Here is a 17,712-nt window from a genome sequence, read left to right as displayed (position 1 = left end):
TTTGTTTTAAGAACATTTACATTCTGAATGCTGGGGCATTCTAATCTGGGATAGAAGTGTGGATCCTTTTGGCAGGACTAAAAGCAAAGCAGGGTAGGGATTGTGATTTCCATTGACAAGGGTTAGTCGTCAAAAGGAAATGGGTAGACACTGAAAGTGGGAGCAAAAAAAGAAATCTCAGACTGAAACTATAAATGGGATCCAAATGTTGAATTAAACCCCAAAGCCAGAGACACAGAAGTATAGTTGGCTACTGCATTCCTACACACTGTCCCCAAATTCACTTGTCATCTTGCTTTTCTATTCACTAGCGAACAGTGAGTTATTTCAGGGAAACAGATCTTACTGTAAAACTCAGAGCAAACCCCTAAACTTAAAAGAGGGAAGACAGTATTAGAAAGATTGTGATTCCGGGGAGAAAGCACATCTTTCCTGTGCCACCAGCTGGCAGCTGGCAGGAGAGGAACAGAGAAGGGATGAAAACCAGAGTGTGGACTTGAGAAGCGAAGACCAGGAGCTTGCTTGTGGGTGGGGAGGAGGGGAGGAGGTGTTCCGTCAGTCTTGCAACCCGCGACGTCACGGAAGCTGGGGACTCCTGGAGACTATAAAGCAGATGCCTGAGAGCTCCTCCCGGGCAGGACCCAAGCAAGGAGAGTTTCTGGTTCTTTCCTGCCCAGCAGAGCAGCAAACTCCCAGGAGCGAGTCTCCTGCTCCGCAGGCTTTTCCAGGTCACAACATCCCAGGGGGCGGAAACATCACTGCCGGCTACCAGGTAGTATCCAAAACCAACCTGGCCAGGGGGTGAAGAACTTCAAGGGAGAGGGCTCCTGCTGGCCTCCGGAGTGTGGCAGGTCCCAGGCTGCAGACGCTGGCCATGGCTTCAATCCCCGCAGGCGAAAACTGGACCGACGGGACGGCGGGAGTGGGAACCCATACAGGGAATCTGAGCGCCGCGCTAGGGGTCACTGAGTGGCTCGCGCTCCAGGCTGGCAACTTCTCATCGGCGCTGGGGTTGACAGCGACATCCCAGGCACCTTCCCAGGTCCGGGCCAACCTCACGAACCAGTTCGTACAGCCGTCCTGGCGGATCGCGCTCTGGTCTCTAGCCTATGGCTTAGTGGTGGCCGTGGCAGTCTTCGGAAACCTCATCGTTATCTGGATCATCCTGGCCCACAAGCGCATGAGGACAGTCACCAACTATTTTCTGGTAAACCTGGCTTTCTCCGACGCCTCCGTGGCTGCCTTCAACACCTTGGTCAATTTCATCTATGGTCTTCACAGCGAGTGGTACTTTGGCGCCAACTACTGCCGCTTCCAGAACTTCTTTCCCATCACAGCAGTGTTTGCCAGCATCTACTCTATGACAGCCATTGCGGTGGACAGGTAAGGGGAGGAGGGGGCGATTAGCGGGTGAGCATGGAGAGGGGAGCAAAATTGGTCAAGCAGTCGGTAGCACTATAAAACAAATAATGACCCAATGGGATATTGAAGGTATAGGAACTATGAACCAGTTTCTGATCACATGGCTTTTCCCACTCCAGCCCTGACTCCCTGGCATTGGGCATCTGGAGGGAAGCAGAAGGAAAATGAGTGCCCTGAAAATCCATCATTGCAAGTAGGCAATCAGCTGGAATGACTGAGCTAATGTTTTAGAATTCGTGTTCTGAGGAAAATTGTTTTACCTTCTCTTTCTCTGTTGTTTAGTCACTGTGCTGGCTTAGAAACAGTCACTCCACATCCCCCTTCTTTCTGGAATCCTGGTCAATCTCTGGTGACCCCAAACCAGCTCTCTGCCACCATCCCTACCAACGTCCAACAGAGGAAGCAAGCTCTTGCTGGAAGTCTTGTCAGTTTCCATTTTATTCTTGGCTAAAATTAAAGTCTAGTAATCCAAAGAAGACTCCTGTGCCTGAAAGCATGCAACTGAATTTTTCAGAATATATTAAAAATTACACCAGCAGAATAAGTGGTTACAAATATATATATATATATATATATATATATATATATATATATATAATGTATATATGTGTGTATATATACATATATGTATATATATGAATATGTGTATATATATATATATATACCTATGAATATATGTACACACACACACACACACACACACACACACACACACACGGAGTATGTTTCTCACCTAAGGTGGAAATTCTGAAACGCTTAAGTAATTAAGAGCTTACTGAATCTCAAACCTTTGTTCCAATATTCAAGTTTTTACAAATTCTCCATGCATTTGCTTTCTCTTATAGAACACTAGGAAATGTACAAGCTTATAGAAACACTGATGAGCCCGTATCTGTCGATGAAGGATGGTTACATTTAAATTCAATATTATGATAAAGATGAGCAGTACTTAGGCAGGAAACTGCTTTCACCTTAGTGATTGACAGCTGCATGGGACTTAATGACTATTTAGCAGCATAAAGATTCTGTGAAAAGATTGCTTTTTTACATTAATGAAGTTATTGTAAAGTCAAAAGAACTAAATAAATATTAATTATTTCTAAACTCACCTACCATAATGAGAAAAACTCAGGTGGGTTTTTTTTGTTGGTTTTTTTTTTTTTGTTTGTTTTTTTAAATACTGAACCAAGAGTTTCTAATAGCATAAAGCTATAGAAATAGTTCACATACCAGGTCCACAGTGCTAACCTGAAGGAGTAATATATGTCTTTAACTTGAATAAACAAACATAAACAAAATCTTCTTAAAGGTCTTTAATACTACATGGTCCCTTTACCCTCTAGTTCTGATCTTCTGCACATCTCTGCTGGGGATAAACTTGGAGGCCAAGACTGAACACAGTCAGTCTAAAGTTTGGGAAAGTGAAATTCCCCTTAAACTTTGCCCCACTGAGATAGAGCAAATGTCCCCTGATGTTTGCAGATCATTGATTCTGATTTGTTCTTGTTTCTTTTGAAACAGTTTTCTCATATGTGAGTTTTTGTTGTGATGGGGAAAGGGGTGTTAGCCTATGGTGCCATAAATAATCAATATCTTCTTTAAGTCCTAATGAGGGGACATACAATTTGATGGAAATTCTAGTGTGCGTAAAATTGGCTTCTAAGGAGGAAACTATTTTTCCAGTTTTATCTGTCCAACACTTCTGATGTAGCTTTGGGGTTATTTTAACTGAAAGTGCAGAGGGACTTCATTATGTAGAGTACTTGGACATATTATTGATTCATTATTTATTCTTCTTCATTTATTTCATAGAAAACATCATAAAACTAAATCTAAATAAAATTCCCACAGCAAACATTCTGCTGTGAGACTGAAGTGAGCTTAGTTCGTGTACTGCAGATCTCTGTGACTTAAACTGTTATTTAAAAGAATACTCTTATCTGAGCAGACAAATGATTTAAAAACTTTATGTGTGAAGAAAACCTTATCAGAGATCATTTTTAGATCAAAGAGAACAACAGTGAGTCGTACTCTTTTCTTTTGTTGCCACTCCATGGATTCTTTCAACAACGGTATCTTATCAAACACAGACTAGGAGCTGACTCTGTAGTGTTTGCAGCCCTATCATAAGCTAAATTTTGCAAGATTAGTCCTTCTGAAGTTGCAAAGGCATCATACATTCTCAGGTTTCAGTTACATGGTCATACAGCTATGTGTAACTGGCATCATTGCTAGCAATATATTTTCCCAGAATGTATCAATTTCTGTATAATTAATGCTTTATTAAAGTAACTATAAAGTTAAGTATACAAAATGTTCCCATTCATAAAGGACATGCCCAACCAGTGGCTCCATGCACCCCACATGCTGGGTATGTGGCTTGAGACTTTTGGAAATGAGAGTCAGCACCACTGATATAACATAAACTAGTTTATGTGATCCTATTCTCATTGGAAAGCACTTTCACTTTAATCTATTTCTTTACCTAAATTAAAAGATCCCCCAAGTATGGAAGGAGAATAAATTTTGATTTAGGCATACCGCCTTCCATCGACTGCAGCAAATGTTCGCAAGCCTTCTGTAGTGATTAGAAGACTCAGGCTGGAAAAGGGCTAGTCCCTTAATAAGCCACAAGCAGTAAAGGTCACATATTTATTTGGTTAAAAAAAATGTGTCGTCTTGAAATGCATTCTGCACTAATAGAATTGATTGTTTCATTTTCCCACTCTATAAATAACTCCACCAAAAACTTGAATGTGACATCACAGGTATTAGTTTTCTACTGGCACGTGGTATTTACCACATTATTAGCAGTTCCTGAAAGCCTGTTTTGTTGCCTGAAAGGCCACTTCTCTATCATCATTGCCATCTTGATACCCAGACCCCAAACACAAGATAGAATTACTTCCTCTACCAATCTGAATTACTCTTCATCATCATTCCCTCCAAATTGCCTTTCTGAAATAAAGCATTTGTCTGTAACACACGTCTTTTTTTTCCCTTGTGTACTTTTGCTTATTGTTTTTTTCCTTTGTTTCTTTTTTTTATTTACATTGCAAATGATTTCCCCTTTTCTGGGTCCCCACTCTGTGTAACCTTTCCAAGTTGTGTTGAGGAGCCAAGATTCAAACCATTTCACTCTGATCAGGGCTACGCTCCTCTGAGCCTCAGTGCTATTGTACCTGGTTATTGTACCTGTGAAGTCTGGGATTGCTTAGACTAAGATTCACCCTAGAAAACTGTTGGAATCTAGCACTTGTTCATACACTTGTTCATACATTACCTGAAAACATGTAGCAAGTTTTTTGTTACCTGTGTTTTAGTAGAGAGTGTAGGAGGTCGAACATTATTAATAGAACAGTGAAGGCGATAAATTTTGATTTCTGCTCATTTATTGCACGCAGCACCTAATTTAGGGAAGTGAACAGGCAGTAGATATTTTCTTCCATTTTCTAGGCATGGATTTTGAAATAAAGTTGGAAATTATAGGAAGTTTTATTAACATAGTAAAGGATTATCTCAGGATATATGGTCTTGTTTGATCTGAATATGAAAGTAACTTTAAAAAATTCAATTCACTGTTTCTTCTTGGTAAACCTAAAAGGAGATGATTTCACATTTTATGTAACTGTCCAAAAACAAAGTCACAGCAAAGAATAGTTTATGCTCATTAGACTCAGAGACAGCCAAACTTCATAATTATAGAAAGGAACACTTAAATGAAGCAAGAAATAGTATTTATTCAAATAAGTAAAAAAAATCAACCTATTTGCTATTTTCTGTTATACTCTTTCATAAACTTAATTCAGGCAAATTATTCATGAAGTATTTAGGGAGGGCTTTTAAGAGAGCTTCAACAAATGACAATATTGGACAACAGTGAAGAGCAGATCTCAAAGCTGACTCTAAGGGCATGATAAATTTTACATTATTGCTAAAAACTATAGGTTTAATGTTTTTGTAGAGGTTTCTAGAAATCTTTTTATCTGTCTGAGTCGAGAGCCCTGAGCCACTTTTATTCTCCTCTCAGGGAAAGCCACACTCCCTGCAGTTCCGGTTATTTATCACTAGTTCAGTAATACATGACACATCATTTAGTTCATAAGACGAATTTGATGAAGTCAACATAACATCAATCACTTAATAGCATTGAATTACTTACAAAGTAGTAATGAAACTATGTTTTGCATATTTCTTTCAGGAAATGTCATGAACCCTTGGTTCTCCTGTAGTTCTTTTATAAGGACTTTATATAGGCTGTTTTGTATACGGAAATTATGGGTCTATGATGGTTAATGGTAAAAGTTCTGTTACACTGCCAAATTTTTAAAGCTTATTTTAGTGTGTGTGTGTGTGAGAGAGAGAGAGATGGAGGGGGAGAGAGAGAGGGAGGCAGGGAGGGAGGGAGGGAGAGAGGGAGAGAGAGAGAGAGGAAGTGAGGGAGTGAAGGAGAGAGGGAGAGAGAGAGAGAGGGAGGGAGAGAGAAGGAGAGAGAGAGAGAGAGAGAGAGAGAGAGAGAGAGAGAGAGAGAGAGAGAGAGAGAGAGATGCATAGAGGCAAGCAGGTGCCCACAAAGGCCAGAGGCACTGAATCCCTGAGTTCTGGGAATTTAACTCAGTAAGCACTCAACTGTTGAGCCATCTCATTCTTACAAAATTAATCATGGGTGCATACCAAAAGCAATAAATGCATATTAATTCATTAGACAGATATGTAAGGTCAGTGCACCTAAGCTACATTCAGGGATTTGTTATGTAATTAGAACTCCAGTTTGTGCCGTGATTGCACTGACAACAGTAGGTACCATATGCCCCCAGCTAATCTGCAGTAAATGTTCACTGCTAAAACACTGGGAGCATTGCTGCCCTCCAATGGGTACAGCTTTCAAAAGCAAGTCCTTAATATAATACATTATACCAATCTAACCTTAATGTAAATCAAAAAGAGAGAAGAAGCACATCACCAGAAAAATAAATAAAAATATCTGACCAGCATCCATCCTATCCATTGCTTATTGCTTATATTCAATTTTTTTGTTTCCTTATCTGCTATTTGCTCATTGATCCAATCAAGCCTCCTTCTTTTCCTATTTCTGTTCAAAGAGTCATAGGATGAGTCCCAGCAAGCATGTGAGTTCCCTGACCTTCCGGACGTTCAGCAGGGCTCTCCAAGGGCTTCTGCCTGCCAGTCTCACCTTGTTTCCAGTCGTTCGGCACCTTCCTTCCTTTCTCCCTGACTGTGTTTCTGAAACCCAACCTGCATGTAGCAACTGCATTTTATGCTCTGCGGTTCCAAATACTGAGTCTGTTTCTTTTCTTTCTTTATTTTCTTATTTGTGTACAAGTTATCTTACCCAAATTTGAGCTTATATTTATCCCTTTGGAACAAAATGGCTTGTTTGTTTGTTTGTTATCTATAACTAGTTGTCTTCAGAATACACATTGCACACAGACACAATGCAAACACATATAGGTAAATTAAAACTAGCAAAAATAGAGTGTGAAGAAAATAATGTGTATGTACATACATATACATATATATTTATCTCTTCTACCTCTATACAAACAATAAAGTATGATTAGAATAATGTAACACTGGCTATTGGGGCAAAGTGTCCTAATCCCTTGGAAAATTTCACTATCAAATATTCTTCTGTTACTTGGACTCATATTTGAGGCTTTTATGACCTCATAAAACATAACAATAACGTGCCTGACATTGTCCATACACACAGTGCACACGTTCATCAATGCTGAAGAAGAGTCTGTGATACTTGGTTTGGAGGAATGCATGGTTCGAGTCAAAAGAACCACAGCTTTTACCAAACCCATCCTTAATAGAAAGTATGTTCTCTATAGGTTTTATCTCGAGGTTTATCTTGGTGACGACAGCATAGAACCAACCAGAACTCAGTGAAAAGCTCTTGGAGGATATGCAGCTTCTGGGTTATCTCGTCTGACCCAAGGGCAAATGAAAAGGTGGATAAAATACTGTTTTCTCTAGGACTATGTGTCTGGCCTTCAGTTTGAACACAACATGACAAGCAGAAAAAATCAAAGCTGTCAGGCATGGCCAAAGCTTTCCAAATCTTCTTCATTCTGGTCCCCAACTGCCATCCTGATGAATTCACTTTTCCACTGTCATATTGTAATTTGTTTACTGTTAAGAGTAGCATTCACAGTGAAAAACTGTGTTTTTGTAGTGTGCGTAATGGGGGTACTCTACCTGCATGTGCGCATGTGCATATATGTGTATGTTCCTTGTGACAGAAACCTCTACAGTCCATACTGGCCTGGAACTAATACCATGCTGATTAAATCAGAGAAGTGAACATCTGCACCTCCATATCTAGCCAAATTTGAGTTTTCCTTGTTTGGGGCATGGAATCCAGTTGAGGTTATTTTATTATTCTCAAGAATGAGAGTACGGTAAACCTGCCAGGGCTCACATCCTTAAAGAAAACTTATCAACATAGAAACCTACAATTGTCCAACATGCAAAGAATCAGATACTGTAGAGTGTTCAGCCCTACAGGGAATATAATATAATAATAATATAATATGTGCCCCTCCTCCGAAGGCTCAGCGATCACTGCAAAAGAGGAAATAGAAAGAACATAAAAGCCAGAGACGGTAGATGACTATAAACGGTCTTGTGGACATAGTAGGGCAGCTGCACCCATGATCTCAATGCACAAGACCCATCAAGCACAAGACAGACCAGTTCAAGCAAGGAGAAGAGAGTTGGGCACAAGTTCCCTCCCTAGCCAGTGAACTATTTGCAACGTTCTACTGCTTGGAAAGAACCAGCTTTCTCAAAGAGTTTAGTCTCAAAAATAAGTTACCTAAACTACATTTGGGGAAGACTGCAGTTCCAAGAATACTTAAGCATCATAAATTGACTATAATGGAAGCAAGAATGACCAACCTTGGGAAGGTAAGGGAGTTGGATCTAGGAGGAGCTGGGAGAAAGAAAGTGAATATAATAAAAAAATAGCATAAATTATCTCTTATAAAAATTTTAAAAGTACATAAGAATTCTGAGTTATAAAAAGTAAAATTCTGGGCTGGAGAGATGGCTCAGCAGTTAAGAACACCGACCACTCTTCCAAAGGTCCTGAGTTCAAATCCCAGTAATCACATGGTAGCTCACAACCATCCACCATCCGTAACTAGATCTGATGCTTTCTGGTGTGTCTGAAGACAGCTACAGCGTACTTACATATAATAAATAAATAAATATTTAAAAAAGGGGGGGGGCTGGAGAAATGGCTCAGTAGTTAAGACTGCTCTTCTGAAGGTCCTGAGTTCAATTTCCAGCAACCACATGGTGGCTCACAACCATCTGTAATGAGATCTGCTTCCCTCTTCTGGGGTATCTGAAGACAGCAACAGTCTACTTACATATAATAAATAAATAAATCTAAAAAAAAAGTAAAATTCATCTAACTTTTCCTAATAGCTATTAAGTGTCAATTGCTCCTCGACTGGTGAAATTCCATGTCCATTTCTCACCCTCCATGCTGGGGTTTTTGCCTGGTTTGAGCTTGCATAGATAGTATTTATGCAATCAAAATTGCCATGAGTTGATCTGTGCGACTACCCTATTATGTACATAAATTTCCTTGAAATTATATATAACCTCTGGCTCTTATAATTTTTCTACCAGTCTTTTTCTAAACTCCTTGAGCTTTTCAGGAAAAGTGCTGTAGGTATGTCTCATTTAAGGCTAAGTACCTCACAGCTTTTATTCTTTACATGTTCACTAGTTAATGGTCGGTTTTAGTTGCCATATACTGAAAAAGCTTCTGTGTTGATGTCTGAAGTATATTCTGATTTATGGGTATAACAATGAGTCATTGTGAGTCATTTTAATATAATGGCATTTAGCAGAATAATAGTAATAAGTTCTCCCATAGTACCTATTGCCTATCTAGCTACAAGTTATTGACTTCCTAAACATGCTCTCTATGGGCTCTATCTCATGGATTGGGCAACAGTTCCAAAGGAATTGGTGATGTATAGAACATTCATTTAGTCTCCCACCAGTTCCTGTCTGGTTGGCCAGCTGTAGCTCTCAATGTTTGTAACCAGACGAGATCGATGATCATATTCATCCTCTGGTGGCAAGCTTACACTTGCCAGCACTAAGAAAGGTACTGAGCAGGGATGAAGCATCCAATCAAATACAAAAGGATTTCTTCTGTGACTCGAGTATGTAATATCTTCAGCAATCAGGTCTTGTCATCAGGTTCTGGAGGATAACCAAGAGTACTGGCAATATCCTGCAATAATTGGGGGTATATGAGAATCCACTGGCCAAAAATTCAAAGTTAAGTAATCCATTTCTGGTACTATAGTTTTTATTTACTCGTATGCATGTCTGTTTAGGATATTATCCTCCTATTGTGTGGTAATTTCATTAAAACTCTGCCTCTGCCTCTGCCTCTGCCTCTGCCTCTCTCTCTCTGTATATATGCACACACACACACACACACACACACATACACACACACACACACATATATATATATATACATATACATACATATATATATATACATACATGCATACATATTTATATATCAGGAAGTTTCTACAGCATTAGTTTTCTATGTGACTCTTTTTTAAAGGTTTATTTCTAATTAAGTGTGCAAATATGTGTCTGCATATAGATATGTGCATGTGAGGCCAGAAATGTCAAATCCCCTGAATCTCCTGTTGCTGAAGGTACAGAGACTCTAGGCTGCCTGACATGGGTAATAGAGATCAAACTTGGGCACTCTGAGAAAGAAACATGTGCTCTTAACCACTGAGCAATCTTTACAGCCCCATATACCTTTTTCAAAAGGCCTTTAATGTAATTACGCCTTCCTATTTTTTCCTCCCATCTCATCCCAATTTTACTCTCCTGTTGCATTGTCTTTCTAACCTTTTATACTACTATGTTATAGTTCCTTGCCCTTAAGACAACCCCTGTGGTCCTTTACTAATTTCTTGATGTCTATGGATATTCCAAATGAAGATTCAAAGCTATTTCCACGAATGAGAGGAAACATGGGACATTTGTCACTTTGTGTCTGAATTGATTCACTTGGAATGACAGTTTTAGCTCCATTTCTCTGCAAATTTCATAATTTAATTTTTGATAGATGAATAATATCCCACTATGTAAATGTAGCACACTGAAACTCTCCATCAGGATATTGACATCTTAGACTGTTTCTATTTCTTCACTACTGGGAATATATTTACACTGTACATGGGAGAGCAAGTATCTGTACAATAATGTATGCCTTCCTTTGGGTTATCCCCCATAGTAGTACTATCTTAGCTGAAGTTTCTACTGCTGTGATTAAACATCATGACCAAAAGCAACTCAGAGAGGAAAGGACTTACTTCGTCTCACAGCTTGTACTCTACCATCATGGCAGTTAGGGCAAGAACTCAAGGCAGGTAGCTGGAGGCAAGAACTGAAGCAGTGACCATGGAGAGTTCTTCCTATTGGCATCCTCAACCCATTTTTTAAAAAACATCCAAGACCACCCAGTCCAGGAGTGGCAACACCCACAGTGAACTGGGCCATCCTACATCAATCATCAATCAAGAAAATGCCCTACATAATTACCCACAGGCTACTCTTGTGAAGACATTTTCTCAACTGAGGTTCTCTCTTCCAAAATAACTCCAGTTTCTGTTGAATTGACATAAAACTGGCCAGCACTATAGTGTAACTGAATCATGTGGTAGATATGTTCCCAGCTTCTTCAGGAACCATCACACTCATTTTCGTAGTGTTTGTATCAGTTTGCATCCCAGTCACCAATGAATAAGAGCTTTCCTTTCCATGCATCTATACCAACATCTAGGTGAGCATCTTCTGTTGTTTGTTTGATTGGTTGGTTGGTTGGTTGGTTGCTTGCTTGCTTGCTTGCTTGCTTGCTTGCTTGGTTGCTTGGTTGCTTGGTTGATTGGTTGATTGGCTGGCTGGTTGGTTGGCTGGCTGGCTGGCTGATTGGTTGGTTGGTGGGTAGGATGTTTAGTTGGTTCATTGGTTGGTTGGTTGGTTGGTTGGTTGGTTGGTTGGTTGGTTGGTGGGTGGGTGAGTTGGTTGACTTGATTTTTTTTTTATTTTGGTCGTGCTGACCAGGGTAAGGTGAAATATCAAAACTGTTTTAATTTGCATTTTACTGATAGCTAAAGATCCTGAACTGTTTTTTTAAATGTCTCTCAGCTATTGGAGTTTCATCATTTGAAAACTCTGTTTAGATGTATATATCGCTTTTATTATTGTTTGTTTTAATTTGGTCATTTGTTTCCTTGATGTGTAGGGTTTTTTATACTTAAGGTTCTGACCATCTGCCATATTTATAGCTGCAAAACATTTGCTAACATTATATAGATTGCTTCATCACTTAAATGGTGGTGTCATCTGCTATACAAAGGTATTTTGGTTTCAAACGGTTCCATTTGTCAGTTGTTTACTTAATACTTGAACTACCAGGATTCCAGGCAGAAATTCCATTCCTGTTCCTATATATTCAAGTGTATCTCCTACTTTCTTCTGTATTAAATAAAGGACATCAATTTTATGTTAAGGTCATTGATCTAACTCTGTGTAGATGATAGAAATGAACCTGTTTTCAATCTTCTACATATTAACTATCCAATTTGACCAGCACCATTGCTGATCAAATTATTGATATTCTCTTTTCCCCTATATGTATTGTTGACTTTTTTGTAAAAAGTCAGGTGGTCATAGAACCCACAATGTGTCTGTACCATGCTGTTTCTATTACAATAACTTTGCAGCATAACTTGGAATCAGGGATGGTGATACTTCAACAATTTCTTCTATTTCAGGGATGTTTTAGATATATCTTTTGTTCCCCAATTGAGTGTAAAAGCATTATTTCAATTTCTGTGAAACTGCTTTATAATTTTGGTGGTTTTGCTCTGAAATCTGTAGATTGGGTTTTATAGGGTAACCCTTTTCACAATTTAATCTTACTAATCCACAAGAATAAGAGGTCTTTCCATCTTCTAATATCTTGCTCAATTTCTTTCTTTAACATCTTCAGGTTTTCATTATGTAAGTCTTTCGCTCCTTTAGAATTGCTCCAATATATTTTTGAGAGTACTGTGAAAGGGATTATTTTTCTGATTTATCACTTGATATGTTTGCCATTTGCATATAGGAAGACTGCTGATTTTTTTTTTTTTTTTGCGTGCTAATTTTGAATTCTGCTACCTGGGAGAAAGGATCTATCAGCTGTGGGAGTTTTCTGGAGTCTTTAGAAGCATTTATGTCAAGAACTAAATGCTTGGTAAATAAGGATAATTGACTTCTTTTCCTATTTGATTTTCTTTCATCCATTTCATCGCTCTTATTTCTGCTGATACAGAATCAAGCACTACATGGAACAGGAACTGAAAGAGTGGCATCTTAGGCTAGTTTCTCAATTTTATAGAAATACTTGGAACTTTTCTCCATTTTACAGGATACTGCCTGTGGGCTTGTTGTCTGCTGGCTCTATGATGCTGACATGTTCCCACACACCCTAGATTGTTCAGGACATTTTGACAAAGGGATGTGAGATTTTAGGCATGAATACAACTCCCAGCCTCATAGTAAAGGATGATCCTCTCCTCTGACCTTCAGAACTTTGAAGGTATCTCCCTGGATTCTTTAGGTGATCCTAGAATTCTGAGTTGGATTCTACACTGTGTGTGTTCCAGGAAGTTGGTAGATATGTGGCTGATAGGGAGGCAGGTAAATTGATCTGACTGACCTACCTGGATTTTTGGTCTAGACATTCCTCAGCGTCTGTGTTGAGACGTGGGTGACTGAGAGGAGTTTTATTTTCTTACTTATGCATTTCTTTATTTTAAAACATATGTTTAATGGTGATGGTGAGTGTAACTTGACATAAGCAACAGATTATTTTCCAGAAACTTGCAAGAAACTGAAAGTTCACATCTCTGTTTTCACTCATCATGTCTCCAGTCTACTTCTAGAAAATCAAGCAATGACATTGGCTTTGCCTTTACAAATGACTCTCACAGCAGAGGTTGACCTTGTGTATCCATTCCTACACACTTCTGAATTTATGCCATTAAAATAAGTAATGACATATTGTGTCCTACTTTCCAGTTATCTTTTTAGAGTTATGGTTCAACTGTTGGCTTGCAAATGTTTTAGAGAAAAAAATACTAAAGGATTAAGGGAAAACTTCTTACTCAAAACAGAATACAGCATTTTAAAATGAACAGAATTGTTTACACACATGGCATCATCATTGTCAATGTCATCATTGCCACCACCACCATCACCACCACCACCATCACCACCACCATCATCACCACCACCACCATCACCACCACCACCATCACCACCACCATCATCACCACCACCATCATCACCACCACCATCATCACCACCACCATCATCACCACCACCATCACACCACCGTCTCCAACACCACCACCACCACCACCACCACCACCACCATCACCACCACCATCATCACCACCACCATCATCACCACCACCATCACACCACCGTCACCACCACTGCCACCATCATCACCACCACCACCATCATCACCACCACCATCACCACCACTGTCACCACCACTGCCACCACCATCATCATCACCATTATCATCATCAATCATCATCATCACCATCATCATCACTATCCTTTCAATATAAGCTTGCTTATTATTTACTATGCTTTTCATGTTTAGTAGTTTTACTATCTTGCTTTCTGCTTTTGTTGGCGGCTAATTTGGGATTGTTGCTCATTTTGTTCCTCGGTTTGCTTTGTACATTTTTTGAGGTGTCATGTAACTTCAAATTATGACCTTTTATTCTATTTTAAGTTAAATCTGCTTAATTTACCTGTCCTGGTAGCTTATCCTTTTAATCTCATTAAGTTGGATGTTGAGGTAGGAAGAGGATGGTTCAGCATGGTCAACAAAGGCTATCATGAATTTGAAGACTTCCTTTGCTGTATAACAAGATACTCTCTGAACCATCCCCCCCAAAAAATAATCCACTTAAATTTTATTATGATTGATGTTAAAATCTAGGCTGCTTAATACACAAATAACCTCATCAACACCACCATTTCATAGGATATTTTCATCATCACAAAAGAATTACTTGCAGCCACTTTGTATTCACACCTCAGTCTCTTAAACTCTAGCAGTAACTAATACATTCTCCATCACTTGGTCTTTCTGTGAAAAGGTCATATTAGCATAAGCACTGAGTATGTGATCTTTGAGACTGGGTATTTTTGCTTACCAGAACGTCTCTGGTATTATCTAATGGACTGAATAGCTCATAGGTCTGTTAAAATAGTTTTCTTTATTGTATCCCATTGTGCAGTTGTCCACTCTCTGTGGGCCACTTATGGTTTTCTAATTAGGAAGAATTATAAGGAGAGCTTCTTTGAGCATCTCTGGGCCTTGGGTTAACCAAAATATGGGCTTTTCTTTCTGGGCCATCCATCTACACTGCTATACTCTGAGTCATCCTTTCTTGGTAATTTTTATCCTAAGTATTGCATTTTAAAGATTATTTAAAATGCCATTTTAAACTCATATATATAATGCATATATTATATATACACAAATATAATAATATATATAATTTTTTGACACTCCAGTCATTACCCACATCCTGGTCAGCCCTCCCACAGTTCCTCATCCTGTCTCCCCTCCCCATCTCCAAAAGAATGCCCCCACCCCATCCCCACTTCAAATTTCACTTTCAGATATTTCATAGCTAGTTTTAATTTCTGTCTCATCCTAATGTTTATCTTGTCTAATATATTAGTGAAGTCAATCTAGTTATTTTATTTTTACTCATTCCAGTGTTTGGTGAGAGTCATGGACTCTATTTTCTACTCTTTTACTTTCAACCCACTAGTCTATATGAGTTTAATTTTTAGTTCATGTGGGTCTGAGACAACATTTGATGTTGCTTCCTCTCATCCTGAAGAACATCTTTTAGTATTTATTTAAGGTGGCTATGTTTGAGCAAATTCTCTCGGTCCTGTTTATGTGATAATTTCTTTAATTCAACCGGCAGTGTATATTTTATGTTTTACATTCAGGTAGATGGTTCTTTTTCAATAAAATACAAGATTGAGATCAAGGTATTGTTTTAATATGTGGATGCCCAGTTGTTTCAAAATATGTAGTGAAGCGACTGTCATTTGTCCATTTCATCTCTCTTTCACCTGTGTCATAAATCAATGAGCCATATTTTTGTAGGTCTATTTATGGACTCTTGATTTTGCTCCATTGATCTTTGTATGTACCAAATCCCACAGGCTTGATTACTGAGCATAGACTAGGTCTTCAAATTTGAAAGTGTGAGTCACTCCACTTCAATCCTGCTTGCACTTATTTTTCTGTTCTACTTTTTTGGCTTTTCATATAAATTACAGAATGAGCTCCTATAGTGACAACACACTCTTACCTTATAATCACTGCATAAAATCTGTTAGGTCAGTTTGTACATTAACATATATCATGCTAAATCTTTGAAACAATATCTCTCTTCATTATATTTAAGAATTTTTATGGCAATAGTTTTTTATCTATTTATAGATAATAGATACTGTTTCATTTTGTTAGATTTATGTATAAATGTTTTTAGCGTGTAAAATGATAAAGTTTCTGTTTGAAGTAGCTTATTACTAATATATAGCTATTCTTGTTATTTGGTTTATTGATCCTTGATGGATTAATTAGATTTATGTAGAGACTTTTTGGACTTATTTGCAACACTGAAAGTATTTTGCAAAAAGAGATTTTTTTCCTTTGACTATATATGTCTACCAATCCTTACTTGTGGTTTATTGCACCATAAACACAATATTGAATAAAGGTAATAAAAGTGGGCCTTCGTCCTTACATTATTTTTATAATAGGGAAATGTACAGAATTTTATCATTAAACATATTATAATCCAGAGATGCTATAGACTATGAGAAATTTAAGAAGTTATTTATGTTTTAATGTGCTGAAATGTATAATACATGCAGTTTTTTAACTTCATCAGCTATGTTTTCTGTATCACTTGATGTATTTAAATAGTTAGTTTAGATTAATATAATTAATTTTTAATAAAATACAAGCCAAATATTTTATTAGTATATTATTAAGGGTTCTCTAAAAGAACAGATATGATAGAATTAATATCTCTATCAAAAAGAATTTGTTAGATTGACAGGATGCTGTCTGAGTACTTCAACAGTTGTAAGCTTATACTGGAGAGGCCAAGAATATTGAAGTTGTTCAGTCTACAAGACTAGATGTCTCAGCAGTCTCTGCATGGCACTGAAGATATAGAGAATTCTTTGGAGAGCTTCTGGTCTCCAGTATATGTTGGAATTCCAAAGAAGTTTCTTCTAATACTGGTAAAAGAATGCCATAGCAACATCATAGGTGAACTTGCCAGCAAGAATGAGGGCAAACAGGCAAAAAGCAAAGTTTTTTTCTTCCGTGTCTTTCCATAAAAAAAAAGCCACCCAGATTTAGGGTGTGTCCTCTTGCTTCAACTGCTCTGATAAAGTTACTTACTCTTGGATTTGTACAACAGCTTGGATTTTTAATTGATTCTATTTATAGTCAAACCTATAATAAAAATTAGCTATCACAATTAGAAATGGCAGATATAATATTGCTTAAATTGCTATAAACATTTACTAAAATGTCCATCTTCAATTTATGCTCTTGTATTGTTGAAGACTGATGCTGGAAAACAAGGAAGAGTCCAGGCTTCTCATCACCCACTTGGCTGAACCTGAGCTACGATTTTTTTCATATGAGAGACATAGGCAAAGAAGAGTATAGAGGTGGCCTCCATCTGGGTCATGTTTTATAGTTTAAGTCAAATTTAAGTTTGCACCTTGTTTGAACATTGCACACAATAGCATTGACTATTTAGAGAAGCAGGTTTGTGTGAGAATGGGACTTACTGCCTTATTGTTTCATGCCATGTAAGTACCATGAAAGTTCAATAATAGAAGATGCAGCGTTTTGTTTTACTTTTTTTTACAATTTTTTATTGGATATTTTCTTTATTTACATTTCAAATGCATTAAATTACATTCACCTTTCCTCGTTACCCCTCCAAAAATACCCTATCTCCTCCAACCTCCCCCTGCTCACTAACCTACCCACTCCTGCTTCTCTGACCTGGCATTCCCCTAACCTGGGGCAATAGCCTTCATGGGTTCAAGGGCCTCTCCTCTCCTTGATGACAGACCAGG

At 38.2% G+C, this 17,712-nt stretch overlaps 1 protein-coding gene across 1 annotated transcript in view; it reads left to right on the top strand.

Moving 5' to 3' along the window:
• Positions 1 to 874: 874 nt before the first annotated feature.
• Tacr3 (tachykinin receptor 3) overlaps positions 875 to 17,712 on the top strand; it is a 102,172-nt gene continuing 85,334 nt past the window's right edge. Inside the window, exon 1 of the mRNA XM_052178493.1 lies at positions 875 to 1,383. Within this exon, the coding sequence (XP_052034453.1) occupies positions 875 to 1,383 (509 nt within the window). The remainder of the gene's footprint in view (positions 1,384 to 17,712) is intronic.

Source organism: Apodemus sylvaticus, chromosome 4 (assembly GCF_947179515.1).
Source record: "Apodemus sylvaticus chromosome 4, mApoSyl1.1, whole genome shotgun sequence".
Taxonomy (NCBI): domain Eukaryota; kingdom Metazoa; phylum Chordata; class Mammalia; order Rodentia; family Muridae; genus Apodemus; species Apodemus sylvaticus.
Note: the sequence above shows the minus strand (reverse complement) of the source record. Positions and strands in the feature narration are given on the sequence as shown.